We start from the raw sequence: 26,008 nt of genomic DNA, 5'->3' as shown, positions 1-26,008 counted from the left end.
TTGTACATGGATCAATATTTCACCCTGAAGGAAGAACAGAGACAATTCCATGGGTAAATCTGTAAGTGATTTTGGAGAAAGGAAAGAGTTCATCTCAGCATTTCACCATATCTATTGACCCAGGTTGTTGTTTTTATCGGCTGTGTTTCCCTGCTCTGCCTGGGAAGGTCACGTCAGAAGGAGATGGCAGCCCAGGATGAAACCAATGCAGGGCGATAACTGCTAACTAGAAGAAAGGCAGTGTTTCTACCAAAGTACACAGTAGCCAATTGATGCTACAACCAAATGAAGCACAGCAGACAGACCGCACAGCACTGCTTGTGCTGGCAGAAGTTGGGGGGGGAGCTACTTTTGATGTGGAGAGAAAATATAGACAAAGGTTACCTTTGCACTCAGCAGGAGTTGAATTGAGTACATTGTGCATTCCTGTCCTAAGGAAAAAATGCTACTAGGTAGTCCTCAAGATGTGGTGGGCAAGTGGAACACACAGATGAGCCCTAGTCTCCTTTGTTGTAGTTCATGGCCCCACTTTGTCCCAAAGGTGCTTTTTCAAAAGACAACTAAGCTTTGTTTTTCCTTGAAGACGTTTTGCTTCTCATCCAAGAAGCTTCTTCAATTCTGTCAGAACTGAAGAAGCTTCTTGGATGAGAAGTGAAAGGACTTCAAGGAAAAACAAAGCCCAGTTGTACCTTTGGGATAACTATGACCTGGATGACTGAGAATCTCCAGAGACCAGGGGTGTCAAATTCACACCATCATGGTAGTGTCATATGATGTATCGGGACTTTTCCCCCTTTCGCTAAATCGGGTGTGGGCGTGGCCAGCACATGACGCATCCGGCCTGTGGGCCAGGAGTTTGACAGTCCTGATTTAGACTGAGGTGAGTTAGTTGTTCTCAGCTATACCATTTGCACAAAGCCTAAAAGTCATTTTCATAATCACAAAAATGGTCTTTATTATTGCTAATATATCAGTACCATACCTCCCTTTCTTCTTACACTACATAAATACAAAGTAATCTCCTTTCCATTCCATAATATTTGATCAAGCAAGTTTTTAATCTTAATTTGTACCTGTGGAATAAACAAAGTATCTCAGTTCCATTTGTTTATAGAAAATTCTCTAGCTTGTGGTTACACTGACATGCGACCTTGAAAATTGTATTCATTCGTGCATATGTATGCAGGCTAGATGCTTTGGTATTTTTCAAAAATGGTGACATAAATGAAAACTGACATGATGGCTGGCTATAATCCAGAATATGGTTTTATAATCCATTTATGATCATTACTATGTAAACAGTAATATGATCTAAATATGCAACACATCTTAGAAGAAACTCATTAACTAGGGTATAAACAGGGTTGAAATAATCATGCGACATGGTAGAATAGAATGACGACATGTTTCCATTTTGGCTATATAGGTTCAGGTAACTCTCCTCTGCATAGCAGAAGCTATATAAAATGGTTGCTGTCTTACATCTTGATGCCTTTTTCATTATATAATTACTAGGGCTTCTAGTTTTTTAACAACTCATTATGTCTTTGTAAAATATGCAGTTAGTACACTGCAGTTATTAGTCTCTATTCTATATAAGATACTTGGCATATTTACTTAAAAGGTCTTTTTGTTTTAAAGTGGTACACTATATTTACTGATGTACTTCTGTGACAATAGATATTTTTATTTATGTACATACTTTTATTTATGTAATAAATAAGTTATGGCTTAGTTGCATCTGGAAATATTTGTGAAGATTTTAGGATGATTAATATTAACTGATAAGGATGGACTTACTTCTTTAAAATAATTGTAAAAAAAAACCACAGGATTGAATTTGAATTGAATAGATAATAATTTATCCATTATTCTTTTGGCAGTTCTCTTAACTCTCTTGTGACACTGCTACAGGAAGCATATTCTGACTAAATGTCAAAACAATGATTAATAAGTGTTGCGGAGTTCATAAATCCATATTATGAACATATTATTATCCATATTATTTTCCTTAATTTGTGCATTTAAGAAAATAATTAATTGAACTATGGATACTTATGTTGAAGTGAGTTGTAGTCTGCCATAATATAAAAAATCAAACCACAGAGATAGGAGCTCTGTATTTTAGAGGGACTCTTAATAAAAGTATGTATAGATTTTCAATCCTATAAATAAAACAGGGACTAAATAATTATAGAATTATGAACCTCACTGTTATATTAAAATCATCTGGATTTGGAGAATATATTCGTGCCCGTAAACAAAAATAAAATTAAAATTGTTTGAGTATTTTAAGGTTTGAAGTCTAACAGAATTAATTTATTTTTCTACTAATCCTAATGTTATTTATTTTGACATTCTGAATATTAAATGGAGACACTATGTTTAAATAATGTGAAGAACCTTGATTTAAAGCAACAAAGGGCAATCTAATTAAGGCTTATATTGACAGTCCGCCCTAAACCCACACAAATTGTGTCAAACCTATATAATGGCATGAATTATACTTTTCTTATATTTCCAAGATTACATTTGATTTTTTCCCCCTGATCTGACAATTTACCATTTTTTCTCTATAAGTATGTCTCAGCATAGTTTTAACATTTATTACAGCTCCAATTTAGGAGGAAATTAATAGATTTTTATTAGGAATTTTATTTTGTAAATCATTCTTTCTTTATTTAGTTTTTGTATATTGTATAAAATCCGTTAATGAAGATTATAGCCTAAAGTAATTTTATCAATTTCCGGGGGAGAAAAAGACTTCTCTTGGGATATCAGGCCCATAGTTTGTCTTTAATTAATGGGTTAAGGATGGAATAAGTTTCAGTGTGACACCCAGGACCAACTACCATGTCCTAGCTGCCAAACTCTGGATGATCACAAAAAAGAATTTATTTTCTGGATCTCCTTGTTGCCATCTATGATAGTCTTGGATTTCTGTAGCCCAAATCTGATTGATTTGGGTTTGGGTTGATTGATTCAGATTCAGTTTAGGCAACTAATCTGCTTAAATGTTGCCTAAGTGTTGATGGGAGTGACACCCACACTGCCATGATAGTTGTCATGATTACTAGATTCATTTCCAAGTCCATTTCAATGTGCCTGTCCACCTTCCTCTCTTTAACTGTTTAGGATCAGGTTATCTGGATCATTTTTCACCCATATCATCCTACCTGATCTTGAAGATCAAGAACTGAAATTGGTTTTTTTTCTTGCCCTCCTTTGAATGCTTCTTGATTTATGAACAATATAGAACTTTGTAAGGGTAAACTTGGGTATATGGACAAGAACATCTGTAGCAGTAAGTCAAAAAAGTCAAGGCATCGAGTACAATTATTGTAGTGCCCTCTTTAATATGTATTGCATGGAACTTAAAAATGGTGGCGTCACCTTTATGTTAGCATCTTAATTTTTTTTAACTTATATCCTTGATTCCTCCAGGTAGAAAATGTCTGAACATCTGGACTTCATCAAACTACAAAATTTGAAGAATTGGAGGACCCATTTATTTGTCCTACTATTTCCTTGAAAGAGTTGTTTTGTTTTTCCTAGGATTCCACATCATTTAGCGTATTATTTTGGAAGAACTTTCTCACTTTTAAGGTGTTGCAATGTTGGCTATATGTTGTATGAGCTGCGTTTTGTGACTTTTGCTAATTAAACTAATAAAGAAGTATGTTAAATAAACAAAGGAATATATGGAATATGGCTTTGAATTCATATTTCTGGTGTGTTATTCTGTCTCGGGGTAAAATAACTGACAGTACAGAGCCAAGAAGTAGAACCACGAAACAAGAGAATTTAGGGCTAATTAAGCATTTAGCCTAAAAGGAGAACCCAAAAGGGAGATGTAAGTGGTAGATAAGAAATCAGGAATATGAATTTGCTGCTCAAGTAAAATCTCTTTTGGAAAAAAGGAATGTTCTGTGTTGAAGGACTGATTGATTTTTGGTAAGGCAGGCAGTCTTTGGTCTAAGAGCACATCACTGTGAAGTTCTCATTTGCAAATCAGTGATAGTCCACAATTCCATGTGTGACTCACAATGAATTTTGATTGGTCTGTCTCATGACATTGTTAGAGACACCGTTTACTTTGCTCTGCATAGTTTTCACTTTTTTGCCTACAATAATCTGTTCTGAAGTAGGAAAATTAATTCGTAATGATTTAAGAAAACACAATGTCCATAATAATAATGTTTAATTGTGTATCTATTATAGTACAGTTGCAAGTCATAAAACGTTATCATGAATGAGTTATTTAGGGAATGGTGATGGAAGAAATAAATCCCTGTACAACTATATGTTTTAGTTTCAATTTCAGAAAGGTGTTTCAGAACCTGCAAAGGCACAGACTGAAGCACTATATTGGCACAGAGGGATACCAACCTTATTCCCAGGATGGTTTACATCTCTGGAAACATCGTAAGTTATCTTACAGAGTTGCAGACAGCTGCTATATTCACATCCTCACACTCCAAAGCAACTTTTTGGAGTCCAATCTAAAACACTGCACCACCGTATACAGCATTTTGCTCTTGTAATGATATACAGGTAGTCCTCAACTTACCACCACAATTGAGCCCAAAATGTATGTTGTTAAGTGAGAATTTTCTAAGTGAGTTTTGCCCCATTTTACAATCCTTCTTGCCACAATTGTTAAGTGAATCACTGCAGTTGATAAATTAGTAACCTGGTTGTTAAATGAATTTGGCCATTGACTTTGTTTGTCAGATGATTGCAAAAAATGATCACATGACCCCAGATCGCTGCAACTGTTAAAAGTAGGAACCAGTTGCCAAGCATCTGAATTTTGATCACGTGACTGGTAACTGAAAAACAGTCATAAGTCACTTTTTTCAGTGCTGAACGGCCACTAAATGTACTGTTGTAAGTCAAGGACTACCTGTATTAGTGTACTGATGGATTAGACCAGGGGTGTCAAACTCATGTCACAGCAGCGTCACATGATGTATCAGAACTATTTCCCCCCTTCGCATCCAGCCCGCAGGCCAGGAGTTTGACAGCCCTGCATTAGACCAAAGGAAGCTTATCTTTAATTTGCTAGGAATCGATGATAGATGCCTAAATGATGTTAAATGGACATGTGCATATGCTAAAAAAAAAAAAAAAAAGCAAGACACTTCTGCATGTTCTGAAAGGCAAAACATGGGTAATAATCCGGCAAAGTCAAATACTGGGGGGAAAAATGGATTTCCCTACATGCATGACTTCAAGCATGTGCTTATGTTGTGCACTGTTATCTGCTACTGACCTGGTGTTTGGAGGCAAAGGGTCTTCAAGTGAGCCCCCTCATCCCTCACCTACCACTACATGTTAAAATGCTTATTTTGGGGTTGCAAAGTGCAGTATTTCAATCTGTATTAAGTCTTTTTATTTGTTCCATTGTAGTTTCCCATAGTGATCCACTGACAGCGCATTGCTCCGCATTGCGAGAGATGTAAAGGTTGCTGGACCAGCCTTGTACACAGCTGAGAGAAGCAGGCTACATTCTTTCAAGTGGGCCCTGAAGGTGTTAATACTGGGTCTTGCCAGAGTGTTAAGGCTGCAACAGCTGGTAAATGATTATGAATGTTAACTCAAACAAAGAAAAAAAAAACCCTTTAAAATGTCCTCATTTGTTCTGCATTTCATTGATCTTTTTGTTTTCTCAGCATTAGAATAATTGCTCTTAATAATGATAGTTTTTGTCTCAGGAACAGTATCAACTTCTGAAGAAAAGAGCATCCCGAGAACTTTATGACAAGGTGAAAAATATTTTTTTAGAAAATAATTCCTGCAGCGCATACCATAGTTTATGATCTTTTCTGTCTGCAGTTCCGGTACAGATTTTTTTTATTTTTTATTTTGGTAATAGGGGCAGCAAGTATTACAAGCGGTCATTCATTATTATCCTATTTGGCCTTCTGAAGATACATAGAAGTAGCACTGTCTCCAACTGTAACCTTATCTTGAGGACACAGTGGAACATATTTCAGCGTGATAAGTTCCAGAATTGGGCAGCATAATTCAGCACGTTGCTAATTTTTGAATTATATTCAGTGTTATATTCAAAATCCATTGTGAATTATCCAGTATTTTGAATTATTCACTTAGTTGCCATAGTGAAGCACAAGCTTTTTTCCATGCACTTATCAGTTGTTTAATAGAAATGAAGATTCCCTTTTCATCTATGGTTTGTTTTGTCTACGCCATAAAGAACACTTAGTAATTTGTCTAGGCAAAATATTAAACAAATATTAAAATAGAACTATATTGTATTCTACTAGCGACCCATTCAACTTACTACTGTTATGTGCTCCTTTACCACCAAATTAGCATTCTTCTAAATGTTATCGTCTAAGGCAATGGGTTTCAAACTTTTTCAGGCTGTGGAAAGTGTTAGTTTTTTTAAAAAAAACCCAGCTCCTAGAACTTCTGCAACCTGCCCCTCAGACATATAAAGTTTGACAAGTTGTCATGAGAATAAACGCCCTCTCCTCCCCTAGGAGGGTGGCTTTTGAATATCAGTCATCAAACCTGTCCTTTTTGCTGTACCACAAAAAAATTGCTATGGAAGACTCTGTTGCATTCAAGGCATTTTTTTTCCTCTTTTAGTCTTGTGCAGAACCCCATTCAATCCAAGTAGAACATCAGAATTTGGCCGTTTACAACTGGAAACACCAATGATTTAAAGGAATTGTAATTTGCACTGAATTGCTAGGAATGGTTTGCAAGAAAAATATTACTATCTGTGCTTATAAGCTTTATTTTACAGTCCCTCCTTCTTGTTTCCTAAGAAAATACGAATATTTTGCCCCCAACTTTTAAAGTCTGGTGTATTTATAACATTTTCTATACTTCAGATAAGCTGAGGCATACCTTTGAATTAATCCCCAAAGTTTGACTCCTGTGATTTTGTTTTAAATTTATTCGGACATCTATTCTGTTCTTTGAAATAACTATTTTTGTGTAATGATAGCATAATGAATGTAAATCAAGGTAAAGAATAGTTTTGTTAAATAAAATAACACTGACAGTAAATTCCAACCAAGGCATCATTTTAAATAATTCATGTGAATAAAGAAATTAGGACAAAAAAAGAATATATCAAGTAATCATCTCTTGCGAGATGATTATAAGCAGGGCAACCCAATGAAAAGACCAGCTTTTAGTCACAATGGATCTAATCTACAGAGGCAATCTGAGTAGTTTAACAAGTGGAAAGTTTCATGGAAAGGCAGGTGGTCCTTCCGCCAAATCCCAAGTGGGATATTTAATCTGTGCTCAAATACCATTTTTTAAAATATGAGTCATTGCTCTGGAGATGCTGGTAGCCATTAGATTAGAAGGAAAGAAATCCAAGCATTGAGCTTTAGAAAGGCACAGTGAGGAATTATCTCTAAAGATTCTTCTGCAACTGTAAATGGAGGCTGGATTCGTGCTAACCCTAACACTTGGTTTGGGACTAATATAAGTAATATAATAGTAATGGATATTATATATTTTATGAAATGATCATGTAATTGTACTTTTATTTTATTTCATTTATTCCTATCATCAGGTTTTAAAATAAACTAGTGATTCCTAGTATTATTTCTACAAACTACTTCTTTATTACCATAATCGGGAATTCTTTATTTGGTCACACACCATAACTGAAAATTCACTCTGTGAAAGACTTCAATTAGAAATCTAAAACCATGTGGAAATATTACTTTAGCCTTTGTGAATAAAAAAAAAAAGCCTATTCAGTTTGACAGGCTCTGCGCCCTATTTTGGCAAACTGTTTTGTTTGTGAATCCAAACTGCCTAACTTAATTTTGACATTTTGACCAAATCTCTACTCATATTTGTAGCTTAAAGTCAAACTTCACTTAATCTGTTGCTGACCTGACAATTAAGGGATGCTTCCAAATTAAATAGATTAGCGCCGCAGCCCCATTTCAGTCAACAAGATCCTTGACATAACAACATGGGGGCCTTTCGAGTGTATGGAAGACCTACCGAGATTTGGCCAAGGGCCCGTGCTTTTTAACATCTGTCACTGGGAGGCCTAAATATCACCCTCCCTCAAATTATCCATTCTCCTTGACCTCTACTGTGGTATATTTATGGAAGTCCTGTATGTTGAAGTTATTTACATATGTTTGGTGTGACTCGAGTTTTAAGATTCCTTTTGAAGTGTTAACACCCTAATAAGTACATGTATAAGACATATTGTATTTTTGAAGCAGTCCAGAGTAGCTTAAACACTTGAATCAACAGTTGCATGGATCTCATTCTGTTAACTCTATCTAAGCTCAGCCACAGTAGGATGGGAAAGTTGAAACAGTTCTCCTTTACGTGGCTGCCAATAAAAATTTGCCCTACCTCACAGGACTGAGTCATGTAAGTCCCACTGTGATGATGGAGTTCAGGCTCCACACAGAGTTCAAGTAGGGCTGACAGCAAAGTACCACCCAGGAATGTAATGTACACGTTCCCTTTTATATATTCCCCCAGCTCAGAACTGTTAACAAATGAGAAACAGCAATTTAAAGTAGTTTTCCAGTCATTCTTAGGTAAGAGTAGCACGATGATAGGAAAACAAAAATATTCTTTGTTGGTGCATTGAAGAGAGCTTTATAAATGGCCTGTTATAATTAAGAAGGTTCACAACAGGATTCAAATGCGAGAAGCATCATTAAAGAATATAGATGGAGAGACTAACTCTCAAACCAGCTTAATTATGTCTGGAACCTATCAAACAGTATTAGTGTAAAACAAGTGAAAAGAAGATGAAAAGATTTGGAGGGTATTCTATTAGTAAATGTACACTCGATAAGCAGTAATGTAACTTCCACGGATGAAAAACAACTATGGGCACTCAGAAGTAAAATACTGGAAATAAAATCACGTACCATTCCAATAAGGAAATAAGGTGGGGGAAAGGGTGAGTTTAGGGCACTATTGTGGCTGCATGGGAACTGAACTAAGATAAAAGTAACCTATACAGAAAATAGAAGAGGGTACAGTCACCAAGAAGGCATATCAGAGACTGTCATATACTTAACTGGGCCCTATTAGGTTTCACATATCTCATTCTGAAGGATAATTTGCATCTCACTGGAAGAAAACCCTCAACCAGAGATATTGTACAGCCTACTCCTTTCCAATTTAGATATATTGGACAGGGACAAGCCTAAGGAGTTGATTATACAATGCCTTCTAGATTTAGAGTGGCGGTTTCATCTGATATCTGTACATCCAGGTAGACCACATCAGGAAACCAATTCCACAGGAACATTGCCTTTATCGCTTAGATCAGGGGTCCCCAACCCACAGAACCGTGGCCTATTCAGAACCAGGCCGCACAAGAGGTGTGGTTTGGGGTGAGCGGCTCCCCAAAGAACTCTCTACTCTCTTGTGTGAGTGGAATTGTGCGGCCAAGCATGCCAGCCCACCACTTGCAGTGAGAGCGTAAGCTGAGTGGGATGAGTACACTCTGTTCAGCTTCATTAACTCACAAAGGCCACCTGCGCAGGACACCTGATCTGCTTCTGGAGCATCGAGCAATCTTGGTGAGTCTGAAGAAGCACAAGACTGCGCCCCCAAAGGCTTCTCTTCTCTGCAACAAAAGCTTTTACAAAGGGACCAAAGGCTTTGGGAGAGCAATCGCGTGCTGCTTCAGGCCTTCTGTCCCTTTGCTTTTGGTGCTAAAAAGCCCGAAGGTGCGCAAAACCGTGCCCCAAAGGCTTCTCTTCTCTCTTGCGTGAGTGGAGCTATGCAGGCACAGGCATGCACTCATGGCAGTCTACTGCTTGTGTCGTCTGGTTCCCCTCTTCCCCGCTAGCCGGATCGCCAAGCCGCAAAGATTGGCGACTGCTGACTTAGATCACAAGAAATGATAGAACCACTTTCTATTGCACTAGTGAGCCCACACTTGGAATATTATATCCAATTCTGATCACTATGATACAAATAAAGATGAGACCCTAGAAGGAGTGAAAAGCAATTAAGAAAAGGCATCTGCGGGATAAATTGTATGAGGAACAATTAAACATGCCAACCAATAATTAATATCTGTAGAAAGGAAGTCAGAAAAACCAAAGTATATATAAAAAGAATTCAGGCTCACCAGAAAGTGACAGAAATCTTTCCTTACACACTTATATTCCTTTTCCTTTCTTTCATTTAATAGCCAAATTTCATCTCAATTTGAATGGAGACTATATGCAAAGAACAGAAATGATGATATGTTCTTTGCCTCCTCCTACCTTTTCCTTTTTGTTTTTGACTGTAGCTTTTCAAAAATGAAGAGAAATAAGGAGAATCATTCATCCTTTCTATCTGACACTCATGTCAGTAAATTGATATGAGAGGAAAACTGTTTCACTGCTGCCTTGGTAAACTTGCATTTTTTTTTTATTCAACCCATTGGTTCACAATGCAAAATAGAAACCACTGACTATATTGTCCAGTCTTGCTATCCAGAAACAGTTATTATTTTGCCTCTCTCCAAATGGGCAACCTGGCAGTGCAGATCCGTCCTGTCAGCTGAAATTTGGAAAAGGGAGTGTTCTTTCTGCTTGAAGATGGTAGGATAGTAAGAAGTGATAGCAATGGCACAGATCTTCTCAATCCCTGTATTGCTTGTTTTCTTCCTCAGACTAGACAAATTATAGCTGAGTGGATGTTATATTGAAGCATTTTTCTGTGTTCTTTTAGAAATCATGGAAGATGGATGTAGTGCCAGGAGAACTGAGAAGGGAAAATATTGTTCCTATTTCCAAAAAAGACATTAAAAAGCACTTAGTTAGCCTTATGTTGACACTGGGCAAAACTGTGAAATAGATTATTAAGCAGACTTGTTCGTAAGAGTTTAGAAAAGAATGCAATACTTGGCAGGAGACAGCATGGGTTTATCAAGAATAAGTCAGGTCAAGCTAATCTCCTTTTTTAAAAGAATGTCAATTTTTGTTGACTGTAGCAGACATAGTGTACCTTAACTTCAGCAAGGCAATTTAATTAAGTCTCCCATAAGATCTTAAAAAGAGAAGATCTTGGGATCTCATGGAAGATCTTGGTTGGTCTACACTGCATTACATAACTACAGACAAGTGTACTTCAATGGCTCAACATCAGAGGTGGTATTCAGCAGGTTCTGACCAGTTCTGGAGAACCGGTACGGAAAATTTGAGTAGTTCAGAAAACTGGAATATACCACCTCTGACTGGCCCCACCCCCATCTATTCTCTGCCTCCCAAGTCCCAGCTGGAGAATTGTTGCCCTGCACAGGAGAACGGAGCTGGAAAGCAGATTAGTGGGGTGGGGAGGGAATGGAGATTTTGCAGTAACCTTCCCCCAGGAGTGGGGAGGGAATGGGGATTTTACAGTATCCTTCCCCTGCCATGCCTACCAAGCCACTCAATGCCCACCAAGCTACGCCCACAGAACCGGTAGTAAAAAAATTTGAATCCCACCACTGCTCCACATCAAACTGAAGGAAGCATCAAGGAGTGTACCATAAGATCCTTATTTACTTCTGTCTCTTTTTTGTATACTTCCAAATAAAACACTGGTCTACAGCTATGCTCCATTTTTATTTTCCAAAAAAGATATGAGATCCACTTCTGGACTAGAAGTGTTCCTGGAGATAAACATGGAAATGTGTGCTTTGTACATTCTGGTTTCTTACTTTGTATACACATGAGTCTATCTGTCTCCCCATCTATCGATTATCATGGGGTATAGGAACTCAGTGGGCACCTCTGGATTTATCCATAAGCATATCAGCCATTCCTTTTGGCTGGGAGCCACAGTAATAAAATATTGTAAGCTAGGGACTACTAATTGGTAGCTCATGATTCCTTTGTTTATCTATCTATTTCAAACATACTGCACTAAGATGCTACCCATTCAACCTTGAGTCAATAGGACTGTGCAGTATGAAATGTGACGTCCCCATTGAGAAGTCCTGGACTGCCTATACTACTCATTTCAATTCACCATTCAGCTGTCTTTGTTACAAAACTTAATGACAAAACTTAACAGATCTGATATGCTTTGGGGCTGCCCTTGAACTACACTGGCTTAAGGGGAGAATTTCTTTAGCACTGATAGTTACAAATAGCTTAATCCAGTTTTATTTATTGACTATGTACGAAAACAATATCATGGAGTTTGGCTTAAAAATATATCATCAGAGCATGTTTGTGCTATAGTGAGATGAAAGAGCTGAAAAAACCCATAACCCCAAATTGTTCATATTTTCAGTAATTGAAAGAAAAAAACCAAACAAGAAAAAAGTTTTTAATTGTAAAATTATACAAACTACACAATGTGTCTTACTTCTTGACCTTTATGTTCAGTATGTAAATTGTTCATATCATTTTGGAATCAGAGAAGATGCCATTCAAGAGATCTATTATCAGGGTTAAGAGCAATGAGGTGCTATGTAATTTAGATCTAAAAACAGTTTAAGCAGACAGGATTTCTTTCTATACTGTTTCCTTTAATGTAATTCCCCTGATTATCAAGGCATTTCCATGGAATTGCTTGTTAGCTAAAGAAAACAAAAACCCACTACAATCTGTGAACCAATTCCCACAATACAGCTGGCTTTCCTGGCCTTGAGCACTTCTGCAGATGTGGCATCTGCAATTGAGGTATAAAAGGAATACTGCTCTGGACCTTAAAGTACTAACCTCTCCTCATTAAAAGAGAAAGGCCACCTCCCCCAGATACATATTTAATACACTGCATCATTCTGTCAATTGCCTTGCTATATATGAGTGGAATTCTACATTTTCACACATAGCACTAGGTTATGGCTTGTGGAAGTCATAGTGGCCTGGTTCACACATTAGGCTAAGCCATGAATCACTACTGACAAATTCCAAAGGATAGTTACACACATTGTTGTAAACCAAAACCAAGCCACATTATAACTTACTGTAAATTTAACACTAAAGAGTTTTAACACTAAAGAGTGTTGCATTAAAGTATAGATGAATGACTATACTAAGAAGAATTTTTTTTTTTTACTTCAAATACTTCCTAAACCCACCCATCTCCTTTGTACTGTGGGATTCCATTTTTATTAACTGGTACACAAAATATGCTTTTTTTACAATCTCATATAAAATCACGAAGAATCACAATCATTGCCTAACAGCATTTAAATTATAATTTGGAGAGATCTTGTTTAATATGGTACTCCTTAAACTATAGACTTAGACTTTAGAATAACTTTATTGTCCACCTCTAATATACACTACATAAACATGACAAGATAAATAAATAAATCCAAAATTATGCACCTACCCACATATATGACACAGAGAAACAACAGTCTAGTTCGGATGTATACGTTTACATTTACATATACATTTGCGAGTATACTAGACCAATGGCCTAGGGCAGTGGTGGCAAACCTTTTTCGGCTCCCATGCTGAAGGCAATGTGTGCTGCCCCTCCCCACACCCCCTGCACCTGCAGTCTTAGCATGCGCCTGCAACCCCCAGAGTGCACTGCGCATCTGTGTGCATGCACGCATGTCTCCTGCGCACTTTCACCCCCTGCGCATGCACACCAGATACCCGACAATCAGCTGTCGGGTGGCAGTGGCACACGCTCATGTGCAGTGGGGCTCTTTCGGACTGTCGCGGACTGGGGGAAATGGCATGTGTGGCATAGGTTCGCCATCACGGGCCTAGGGAACAAAGCTGTTACAGAATTTGGAAGTCCTCCTAAAAATACTTTGAAACCTTCTCCCAGATGGCAGCAACAGAAGCAGACCATGAAGTGGATGTGTGGGGTCTCTAACAATGCTTTGAGCTCTTTAAGCATATAACGCTTATAAGCAGTATCCTGAATAACAGGAAGCGAGCTTCCTATAATCTTCTTGGTTGTCCTTACCACGCTCTGAATGGATTTTCTGTCTGAGGCACTGCTGCCACCAAACCAAACAGAGATGCAGTTTGTTAAAATGCTTTCTCAACCTTGCCTCTGTAAAAAATGGCCAGGATAGAGGGACAAAGAAAATGCAGATGCTGGTTTGCACGCTTCACATTTTTAAACTGGCTCTCCTACAGTTTAAAAGTGCTGCAGCATTTTCTGAAATTCTCGGGTTCTATGTCATGCATAGGGGGTGTGCATAAGTGCACCAATGTGCCTACCGTCCCTGTCCTATTGTTTCTTTTATTGTGTCTTTTATTTTTCTTATATGCATCCATTTCATGTATTCATAACTATGTATATACTTATACCTGCTATCTTATAATCACTTGACAAAATAAATAAATAAATATGTTGATCACATACAATTCTGTCTCTACCTAAATATACAGAAGCTGTTAAAGTTCTAATTTATTTTGATATTACAAATGGATTGGATCAGGGAAACATAATTGAAGAGTAACTCATTCCAGGTGTTCCTGGTCACGACTAAGTAGACCAAGGCCCTGGAACTAAATCTGTGCTATATTAGTTAGACTCTCTAGCATCTTCTCATTTGCATCTGGAAAAGGAACTCTTGGATTCATTCCTGGATTCATGTATTCTTGGATTGGTCCTGCTGCCAGTCTGTTTGAAATACCACAACCCATTTAAGCTGTGGGGCTTTTTTAGTGGGGGGATTTCTTACCATCTGTGGATCATTTCAGGTTTGCCCCTTCCATTTTGATCCAAAGCACTTTATTCTGACCCATCTTTTTGGGGTGGAGGGTGAGGAAGGGGTAGGATATGGTTACTGCAATATTGGTGGTTCTTCCAGCTGTTGAACATCTAACTGGCAGGGATAAATGTTGCCTAACAAATGGGACAATCCTCCTGCTTTATTGGGCAGACCATCATTTGATTGGCTTTCTGGAGGAGTCTAGGGAGTAGTGAGATTTGAGTGACAGCTAAACTTTGCCAAAACCATCCACCCATCATAGCGATGGTTTCCCGCTGGCTAGTGATGTTCAGAAAGGGGGAAAGCAGTAAAGTCAAAGCATTTTAAAAATGGCTTCGTTGGACATGTCTTGTGCACCTGAAACCAAGATACCACATTTCAGGGGCGAGCCAGAACATAAGTTGTAGAAGTAGGATGGAGGCTCTTACCGATAATTGCAAATTTTATGTTGATGATTTTCTGCCAGCTGAGCCAAAGATGAATGACTTTTTAAACTGAGTCAGAACCCTCCCAGAAACGCTTAGACACTTCAGCTGGTCTAGAATGCTGCAGAGTCTTAACTAGGATCAATTACCAAGATATGAAATTTGCTTGATGGAACAAGTTTGTTGAGTACAAACATAATTCTGGGCACTGTTTATAATCTAAAAAGCCCTATACTTTGAAAGACTGTAGTCAACCATATGAAGAAGCAGAAGCTTTAGGATGCTTTCTGGGCTCCATCACTGTTCAAAGCATCTTCGTCAGAAATCTGAAAACGGATCTTTTGGTGGTTGCTTCTAGATTCTATAAATTTCTACAGCCACTGAATTTCTCTCTGTGGAAATTCTGCAGGCAGGTAAAGATGTTTTTCGTTCAGCTCTTAAACCAATTTGTTACAGAATTAGATTTTAGTACGTTGGGTGTTTTGTATAAACATGAGTTTTTAAAATAAGTTTACAGTTATTAAATGTCAAAATGTTAACTAGAATTTTATTATTAGCCACTATTTTGAGGAAAGTAGGAGGCGGGAATACAAAATGAACGTGCTATGGAGCCCAATATTTAGGGAGAAGCTGTCAAGACTTCATAATAGGGATGTCCAGAAAACACTCTTTTTTTCCCCCTCAGCTTGACGTTCCCAAGCAAATAAAAGATTAGATAAGCAAACTGTATTAATGAAATCAGAAAGCCATACATACAAAAACAAAAACAAACCCCCCAGCTTCATGTGCACATAGGAAACCTACCATTTCTCTTCCTACTAAGATTCATATTCTGGGCCCTATCTTCCCACTTTTGTTAGCTAATAGACTTTGGGCAGACTTTTTCTTATCCTTGAAGTGCTGTCCTTTTCTGATAAAATGGCTTTCTCTAGTATAAGAAGTGGGCTCGTTTGCAGCTTCAGTGCTTACAGAGAAATAGCTTGTAGTGAAAAATACTCTTCTGCTCCCCCAAACTAGAGAATAGGGTAAGCTTATGTTTTGTGAATTGTATTGAGGCCCCTGAACTGGATGGTGTGATGTGTGGGTGTACATTCCCAGCTGCTATCCCCAAAGGCCTCATCTCACTGTTGATGTCTTCTGGTTAATGCTTGAAGCTTGGGTGGCCGTGGACTTAGCTGTCCCTTCCAAGTCCACACCTAAGTTTAAAAAGTATTGTTCTTTTCTTTTGGGTGGCCATGTACTTTTCACTCCCTGAGAGAATGAATTCTAACTTGTTTCACTTTCCAACCAATCCCCTTTATGTCAGGTAATGTTCTCAAATTTTTAAATTTTCTGTGACAGCCTACACACACTGTGCAAGGTCAAACCTCACCCTACTTCTAGTTTGACTATTTGAAAAAAAGCAAACAAACATCCCAATCTGTCCTGATTTCTTCCCCTGATAATTTGAAGAAATGTTTTTGCCAGCAGAGTTGAATTCTGAATTCTTTTTCTTTCATTTAATTATCTCCAGCTGACGGTCTCCCTCTAGGATTGGTACTATGACATATGTGTAAGATGAAGAATCCGTAGTTATGAAAATATTTGAAAGGCTAGAGTTGGCCCACCTGAAGAACATCACAGATCTGCTATTAGACCCCTTACCAATTTGCCTACCAAACAAATAGATCAATAGATGCTGTTAATATGGATCTGCACTAGTTCTTACAACACAGGTGTCAAACTCGCAGTGTCATGTTGCAGTCACATGATGTATGGCATTGTTTTCTCCCTTTGCGGAGCTGGGGTGCAACCATCATAAATATGAGTCAGTTGTCAAGCATCCAATTGTAAATCACATTACCATGAGGATGTTTATTAGTGTGAACAATGGTCATGTCACTATTTTCAGTGCCGTTGTAACTTCGATCATGAAATTGTTAAAAATCTGTAGAGATTATCAGTCATCCAGGTCATGGTTGTCCCAAACGTGTTTTTTCAGGAAGCAACTGGACTTTTTGGTTTTTTTCTTTCCAAGACGTTTCGCTTCTCATCCAAGTAGCTTCTTCAGCTCTTACATTCCCTACTAATCCTGTCAGAGCTGAAGAAGCTTCTTGGATGAGAAGCGAAATGTATTCAAAAGAAAAAAAAACAAGAAAGTCCAGTTGCCTCCTGAAAAAGCACCTTTGTGTAAACCAACTGTTGTAAGTCAAGGACTACCTGTATTTGCCCTGAACTACCAGAAGTATCGTTTCAGCTACATCACTGAAACTCCGTTATTCTTAAAAGATGTAGAAGTGCAGCAAGCTAATCTGACTTTTGAATGGGTCAATCAACTATAGAGCTCTGGGGGAACCTAATGTAAAATAAGGTCCATGCACAATGACGTCCTGAAGAATACATTTAATACAACTCAAGCCGCAAAAGTTGTGGACGCAACTTGTCAACTCATGGTTTTTTGCTTAGGCAACGGTAGCTTGTTGCTTTAACGGACGTTTGGTTGAGGCGAAAACCATCTGATGAGAAAGGCGGGATTCGCAAGCAAATGACTTTCAAACGACAAATCCCCGAAACGAAAACCGCGTCCCAAACTAAAAACAGCGGAACAGTCAGGCGGGAAAGCTTTGCGCATGCCCTATAAAGATACTAAAAAAACAAACAACCTAATACCCCACCATCTTCTTTTTGACTTCCGCCTTTTGCCGCTCACTCGTTTAAACCGACAACCTGACATTACGTCCTTTTTTCTGTGGTTCACAGCGCCACCCGCATGTTCTTACTTGAATGTGTTTTTTTTTTTTTAAAGAAGGAGGACGTTGGGGTGGGTATTAGAAGAAGAAGAAGGCGGTGCCTTGGGGAAAGCTTTTGTTTCATTGGTTCTCGGGAGCGTTTGTAATCTTCTTATGGCGCCTAACTTGGGCGGTCTGCGAAGATTTGTTTATCCCCCCGTTGTTGTTAGTTACCTCAAGTCGCTTTTCCTCCCGGTTCCCACAGAAAGTCGGTAAACACGCGCGTGAAAAGTGATCTTTAGGGTAATCCAAGCGCGGTCCAAGTTAAGCATGGCTTCTTCCAAACGCAAGGATCCGGCTTCTGAGGCAGCATCCCGGATCTTTGTGCTGGAGGAAGAAGTCAGGAGCCTGACCGAGGAGCTGAACCAGTGCCAGGTTGGTACCGACCAGGGGGGGAAAGGATGGAGACCCTGGCCTAGAGGAGGACCGGAGACTTGGCTACTCACGGCTCCCGGGGCACAGCGAGGAAGAAAGGGGAGACATTCCTAAGCCTGACTTCCAGTTATGAAACTCCAGATAAATACTAAATGCTTCCCCGTTAGGTTTCTAGGTGTCTGGCAATGCCTCACCTGTGGCTTCATCTTCCTAGGCTCTTTAGTACAGGGGTCTCAACCTTGGCCACTTTAAACCTGGAGGACTTCAACTCCCAGAATTCCCAGCCAGCTTTGCTGGCTGGGGAATTCTGGGAGTTGAAGTCCTCCAGGTTTAAAGTGGCCAAGGTTGGAGACCCCTGCTTTAGTATATCAGTATTACTCAGTATTTATACATACATATGTGTGTGTGTGTGTGTATTACTATTGTGATACTGCTATTGTATAATAATACTGAATAGTAAATATTAATATTTATCACTCAGTATTAATATTACAAATTATACATATGTGTGTGTGTATTAATTTAATATGTGTTAATTATATATATACACACAGAAATAAAATCAATATATATTCATATATAGTATATGAATATTAATGTTCCTATTCTGGATAGGGGGACCTGCTTGCTCTGACAGTTTTAGCATTGACAGCTAGAATAGTTCCCCCACCGCAACACAATGGTGAACCCCTCAAAAGAGTTGGTTTCTTTTAGGTTGCTGACGCAAGCAAGTCAGCCTCCAAGAGAGCCATCTCTGCCGTAGAGCCATCTAGTCTCTAAAGAGAGAGAAAACCCTACTGCTTTGTCTGGTAGTCCTTCTGGGTTTTAACGTTGCCCATGATGCTGCTCAGAGTCATTTTTTGTGATATGAGCAGCTGTACCGAATTAATAAATGAAATAACAAAGAGCAAGCAGTTTACAGAAAGTTAGTGATGGTGTTCTAGCTGCTCTCTATAAAGATAGGATTAGATTTAAAAAAAAAATATTAAGAAAATAGGTAAATAGAAATTCCATGGCCTTGACCGGCATAGGAATCCAGCCTAGAGCCTTCTAATACCAGTAGCAATTACAAAATTTTGCTTCATATTGACATATTGACTTCAGTGAGGAAGTCAATACATAAACAACAGATAATTTCAGAGTTAAGTTGAACCACTTAGCTCGTCATTTAATCTCCTGGTTCTGATTCTGCCCTCTGGTTTTAAACAATAGAGCCATTCCTGTTCCTTAGATATTTGAAGATTACTATGATACTCACCAGTCAACTTTTTTGAAAGCTAAACATATAGGGTCCTTTAGCTTTTCCTCTTATGCCCTGGTTTCTAGATCCCTGACCATTTTGATAGCCCTTCTCTGAATTCATTCCATCTCAGCCTTCAACACAATCCTCCAAATAGGGGGAAATTATGCCCCCCCCCACCCCATTAAGCTTCTGCCAGCAAAATTGGTTTGCTAAGCTCTGTCAGATGGAAAGACAAATAAATTCAAAAAGTATGTACACATTCTCACAATAAGCAGTGAAATGATACAATTCTAATTTGTACTTTCTATCTTGGATCCAATTTCACTTGAATAAAAAACGTTAAAGGTGTATTTAGGTTGGCACCATTGAGGTTTGGCAAACACAAATAAGGAGTTCAATTCATATTTATTTATTCCATCAGTGCTCCTCCTTTCCTTTCAAATATGATATACAATTGACAATAACTAATATATAGTGAGTTTGAATAATAAATTAAAATTAATGTTGGAATTCATTAACATGATAAAAGCTTGACAAAAAAAGCTCTTCTAAAGGCAGAGAGAAATAGTGGCTAATGCAACTCCTCAGGGAGTGAATTCCACAACTTGGAAGTGACTACTTCTAAGATTCTAAATAATTGATAGAAGGGCATCACCTGCGCATAATAATGGTGAAATTGGATCATATCTGTGTGAACAGGAAAATTTTAAAATGGCAAATATACTTCAGAATACCTATTAGGAACATTTATATCTCTTGTTTTTATTTGCCCCTTTTCCCAAGAAATTCAAAGAAGTGCACTGGTATCTCGCTTTCTTGCATATTTTAGAATACCATGGGATAGATTATAGTAGAATTACACTAACAAGTTCATTGGTCCAAAGTTCATCCAAGGGAATGTCATGCTGAAATTTCAAAACTATTAGGAATAGGTTACATTGCTATTATCTAGTAGCATGGCCATAGGTTGCATATGTTTAATCCTTAGTTTATGCATCAGGTTAAATTCTTATCCCAACTCACCGCATAGGGTCGGTGTGGGGAAAATAAGAGGAAGCAGTATTAGATATGTTCTCCACCTTGAGTTATTTATAAAAATAATCAAAGCAGGATATTACTTAATTGAATAAATAATATGCTTAGATTTTAGCTTAATGTGTTATGTAAACTGGTAAATTGTAGTTATTCAAAAAAGTAAGATAACAATATTCCAAAGTGTTTCTAGTACATGGTTACAATGTAATAAAAAGTGAAGTTTCTTGTAATAATTCATTATGAAATTTACATGCCACTCATCTTGCTATGGGGCAAGTGTCAGGATTCCAGGAATTATTCCAATTAAATCATGAGCCTCGATCCACACTCCCAAAAGTAAAAAGGATTTATTAGAAGTTAACATTCTATGTCCGGCATTTGCCTGGGTGTAGCCGACTCTGAGATTCGTAATTCACTGTCACCCTTGATCCTGCTTCTCCACCCCCCACCCCCTGGGTGTATCATCCAACGAAACACATCCATAGCCAAGAGATCATGCTCTCCAATTAGATTTTTGCACAGCAGAAGCTTCAGCTACCTAATCAGTCTCTGAAGAAAATATGAATGGAATGTACTTTCGATTCCACACTGCTGCCTGCTCTTTGAAACTCCCCCCCTTCTTTCTGTTGTCAACTATAAACGTGTATACAAAATGTTTTATGAATTGACAGCAAGATGGCTTATAACAAGAAAAGAATAAAACATTAAAATATCACAATAATAAACATTAGCATTAAAATTAACCTTAAAATTTACAAAGGGGGCGAGAAAGGAAGCGAGGGACACATGGGATAGAGGTAGAATCTTCTTTTAGTCCATTAATCATTTTTGGTATGACAGGACATGTCCCATCGGGATCCCAGGCCAATTGGCAGAGTCAGATCTTCAGGCCCTCTTCGAACGGCCAAAAGGATGGGTGTGGATAAGACAGGATATTTCTCTATCGTGCAGAAAAATATTCTACTCCTTTTCCATTTGGCAAATAGGACACAGGATGCATTTCCCCCAAAAAAAGTTTGGAAAAAGGAATACATACACAAGCCAGAATCAAGCAATATTATATTTTGGGCTGATGCATAAACTGAGGCTTAAACATATGTAAATAGTGATCATGATGCTAGATATTCAATATTGTTACCTTTTTTTATAAAATCCCAATGTTTTAAAAAGCAACACAGTTTTCATTTTTTTACTTCAGAATATTTTGTATAAGTATTTGAGTTGCTCACAATATTATGGTTTGTGATTAGCTCATGCATTGCCACTTTTCACAAAATAATTAAACCCTTGAACGTAGAATTCATTCTAATAAAATTTTGATATTTGGGGTTTCTAGGACAGGACATTCACAAAGCACTAATAAAAAAGTTTTGGTTGTAAAGTTTTCAATTTGTTCTATTCCCCTAGATAAGAGCAACCAGTTTCTTCCTTTTTTATCTAATCCGTATGGGTATAAATGAATTCTGGTCCAATCTACTATATTCCTAGGCCTTGATAGTTAATGAAATTGATCAAGAAAAGGTCTGACAGTTAAAGACTGGCTGGAGTCCTGCCAGTTAACAAGACTGGTCAAATACAGGCCAACCAGCTGAAGGAGTCTAGTAACCAAGGAAAACACTGAAATGTTTGCTCTCTTATGAAAATGGCACAAATGCATCTTGCTTATATAAGTACTTTTTCTCACCACAGAATTTGTAATAGGTAGAAAGTTGTCTTGCTTTTTTTAACACAGATAGTCCTTGACCAATATACTTGATTGATGTCACACTATCAGGTGTGCTACTCTCAGGATATAATAACAAAGTAAAAAAATGTTAAATGCTAAGAAGTGTTGCCTGGATTTTGTAAAAATCTTAAATTGAATACCTCTCCTCCCCCATATTTTTCAGTCAGGTGTTTGACAACTGACATGAAAAATCTGAATACCAATGATTGCTCAACAGAATAATTGTTTCTGGAGTGAAAATGTGTACTTCAAATCTAAGATGAAAGATCTATTCTTCCAGAAAGATCAAGTGTATGTTCTGCAATTCTATGCTTTCTTTGGATTTGAAGATGATACTGGTCACAGAAATATTTTTGCACATTTATGTTTAGTATGTTACCTACATTTTTTTCTGTATTAGTCTGGTTTGAAAAAAAAAAGTTTAATTATCTTGCTTTTATGTGCCTGACAAGGACTTTGGAGACCAAGGATTAAACAGCCATGACAAGTATCTCATGTTTAACTTCAGTAATGTGTGAAAATCTTGGCTGACTGCTATTTAGTTGTCTGGTTGTATGAAGTTCTAAAATGTACTTTATTGATTCTAGACAAAAAACTACTTGTGTAATATTATGTCAGTGGTCAGACAGATGCAGTTGTCCTTTGTTAAGTGTATATACCCATACAATATTTTTATTTATATTCTACCTATATTATTTTTATAAATAACTCAAGGTGGAAAACATATAAAGATATAGAGATGTATTGATACAAAGATGTAGATGTAACTAAAACATAGTTTGATGCCTGAGCTAATAATGGCAAACAGATCAGAAACGGCTTCTAAACTTGGAAATTTTAAGACCAAAAGTCAGTAACACGTCATATCTGGTTTTTTTAAAAAAATCAGAACACTGTTTCACTGATTCTGTAAATGTAATTTTTACCTGTTCTGAATCCGCTTCCAATTAAATAGATTGATTTGAAATTTTAGTACTATGAAAGAATAGTTTTATTTACCTAACAAAATTGATATTATGTACCAAAATTATTTTTATTTTAAATAAGTATTTCTGATGCAACACTTTTATCTTGCCAGCATCAGGCAGTGTTAATGCTATTTTAGTCCTTTTCCTAACCATCTCTAAACCTAACACCTAACCTTTCCTTTTCAGTAACATTTTTAGTATACACAATCAATTTAATCAATATTTTTAATATTTAATATAACTTTGCATCTATTAATGTTCGATATTAGTCAGATAACAGGATGAAATCCCTTTGAAAGGATGCATTTGATATTCTGAATATTTCCTGTCATCTACAAACCCATTTGTCTCCTGATTCCAGATCATTTATGAATAAGTTAAATCACATCAGTACCAAAATAAATCCTTGGGGATCTCCTGTTTTCCATGAATTTATCTGGGACAGATGTTAGACTGACTGGTGTGTAATTATGTGGATCCCTCTGGATCTCTTTTGTTTAAAAAAAACCCAAAGAAAACCGATGCTGCATTGGCTACCTTCCAGTCCTTTGCTAGGAAGATTTATTTTAGTGATAAGTTGCATATTTTTATTAAGAGATCAGCAATTTCATATACTGTATGAGCATTTTAGGAAAACAGTTGAATGCTATCCAGCTCTCACGATTAAATTTGTAATTTAATTATAAAACCATATCCTTTATCTTTTCATCGTAATATAGTTTATCAGAGGCTCTTCCATAAGATACTATTTTGAGGCTGATAATATTTTCCAGTATTACCTTTAGAAAATACTGATGGAAGCAATTCAGCACCAAATTGTAAATACAGCCACAGACAACATTAGCTCAAAAGTTTTTAGTAGGGTGCTTCCCTCATGTAAGTTACATTGGTTGTTCATGACAAACTGACAGCATAAAATTCTTCCCCATTTGACAAAAGGAATATGTCTGGAATTGGTCCTTTTTCCTCATAAGCATATTAGTGAATGATTATGTAGAAAACCATGATTTAGTTTTCTCTTAACACCTGTTATGTTTTAAAGTATAGTCTCCCTCATTGATGTGGTGGAAGTAGAGACATTCAGAAAAGTAGTCAGCATTATGACTAGGAATTATCAAAGATATGAGCATTTGTATGGGGGAAAAACTGGAATAAACAAATGCTGGATTAGACAATGTCAAACTACATAGAAACATCATAAAAGATCACATTCTTTTGATCTGCATAATTACATTTTCAGTTCTAAAATAGTTATTTCATAGTCTAAGTCAGTGGCCCCCACCCTTTTTTGAACCAGGGACCGGTTTCACGATTATTTATTCTTCCATGGACCGGTACCTGAGTAATGCAAGACTCCACTGCCATCGGGATGGCTCTTCATTCGAAGCCGCCCCCCTCCTCTTTGACGAAACTAAGGTGCGAGCACCCAAACGCCGCTTTCCAACCGAAAACCCGGAAATGCCATCGAAACAAGATGGCGTTGCCCAAGCTTTGCGGCCTGGTAAAAAATGATCCAAGGCCCTGTACCGGTCCGGGGACCGGTGGTTGGGGACCCCTTGTCTAAGTGATTGTCCACTAGGACTCCAAGATCCTTCTCACAGTTATTGGCATTAAGCCAAGTTTTACCTAATCTATACCTATACAGTTGTTTTTTCTTGTCTAAGTAAAACTGTTATCTATGTTGAATTTCATTTAGTTATACTGTATAGGGCACAGTATTCAAATCTGTCAAGATCCTTCTGGATATTGAACCTCTCTTCTGAGGTATTGGCTATTCCTACCACCTTGATATCATCTGCAAATTTGATTAGTTCTTCTATTCCCTTATCTAAATCTTTTATGAAGATATTGAAGTGTACTGGGCTTAGGACAGAACATTGTGATACCACACTGCTTACTTCCTTCGATGAAAATGTAGTTCCATTAAGGACTCCATGTAGAGTGCAGTTTGTCAGCCAGTTTCGAAACTATCTGGTGGTGATGTTGTCTACATTTTTCTAGCTTACAAAGATATAGGTTGTGAACTACTTCTTCAAATGCCTTATTGAAATCCAACTATACTATATAATCCAAAAGACCTAAGATTTATGCTTCCTCCCATATTTATGTTGGAACAGTGGCACGTAATAATATCTAAAGAGGCACTCAAATTTGCAGAATTAATTTCTCTTTACAGAACATTCAGAGGATAGGCATAATTTAACATTTCTGCAATCATATTATCAACGAATTGACAGATTTATTTTTTTGAACTAGTCTTTCTGTTTAGCAAGGGTAGACAATTCATAGTATCAAACCTCTACCAAAATACCATATACTGTTTGGTTTACTTCTAATACAGTATTCCAGCTAGATGCCCCAGAATTGGATGCTTGAGTATATTGATGACATCACCATATGTCTATCTTACCAATGTGGCTGATCAAAACAAGCAATTACAAACAGTGAACCTCCAAAAGCCAAACTTTTATACATCCATATGGCTAAGCACAGTACTTTTTAATTCCTTCCATACAAATGATTGACAAAATCTCAGTCAAGTAGTCTGCCAATTTCTTCATTCACTTGATTCATTCTGCTCATTCTGAGCACATTGTACTTCTGCACAAAGTTGAGCCTGCCAAGTTTTTCACTCATATAATTTATCTACCTATTCAGACACAGCTTAACATAGTGTGTTCTGCCTTTCAGTGCTAAGTCAGATCAGAGTATAATGTAAAAGCATGAACCCTTTAATAGACTATTTTCTTCCTCTCCTCTCCTCTCCTCTCATTCTCCATCTTGGGGGTTTTCTAGTCCTTGATGCTCC

The 26,008-nt window shown here is 37.5% G+C and overlaps 1 protein-coding gene and 1 long non-coding RNA gene across 5 annotated transcripts in view; both read left to right on the top strand.

Moving 5' to 3' along the window:
• LOC148127272 (uncharacterized) overlaps positions 1–6,963 on the top strand; it is a 35,764-nt gene extending 28,801 nt beyond the window's left edge. Inside the window, exons 2-4 of one of the 2 annotated variants that reach the window (XR_015742150.1) lie at positions 3,445–4,425; positions 5,413–5,578; positions 5,718–6,963. This is a non-coding gene — a long non-coding RNA (uncharacterized LOC148127272). Of the gene's footprint in view, positions 1–3,444; positions 4,426–5,412 lie in introns of both variants that reach the window. The other variant, XR_015742149.1, reaches the window with a different exon arrangement.
• A 10,775-nt stretch (positions 6,964–17,738) lies between these two features.
• Positions 17,739–26,008, top strand: part of CNTLN (centlein) — a 199,390-nt gene continuing 191,120 nt past the window's right edge. For all 3 annotated transcript variants that reach the window (XM_087926590.1, XM_087926589.1, XM_026718387.2), the window contains exon 1: positions 17,739–18,227. In XM_087926590.1, the coding sequence (XP_087782716.1) occupies positions 18,123–18,227 (105 nt within the window). In that variant the 5' untranslated portion in view covers positions 17,739–18,122. The remainder of the gene's footprint in view (positions 18,228–26,008) is intronic.

This window comes from Pseudonaja textilis, chromosome 2 (genome assembly GCF_049901715.1).
Source record: "Pseudonaja textilis isolate UNSWEBS1 chromosome 2, rPseTex1.2, whole genome shotgun sequence".
NCBI classification, from domain to species: domain Eukaryota; kingdom Metazoa; phylum Chordata; class Lepidosauria; order Squamata; family Elapidae; genus Pseudonaja; species Pseudonaja textilis.
Note: the sequence above shows the minus strand (reverse complement) of the source record. Positions and strands in the feature narration are given on the sequence as shown.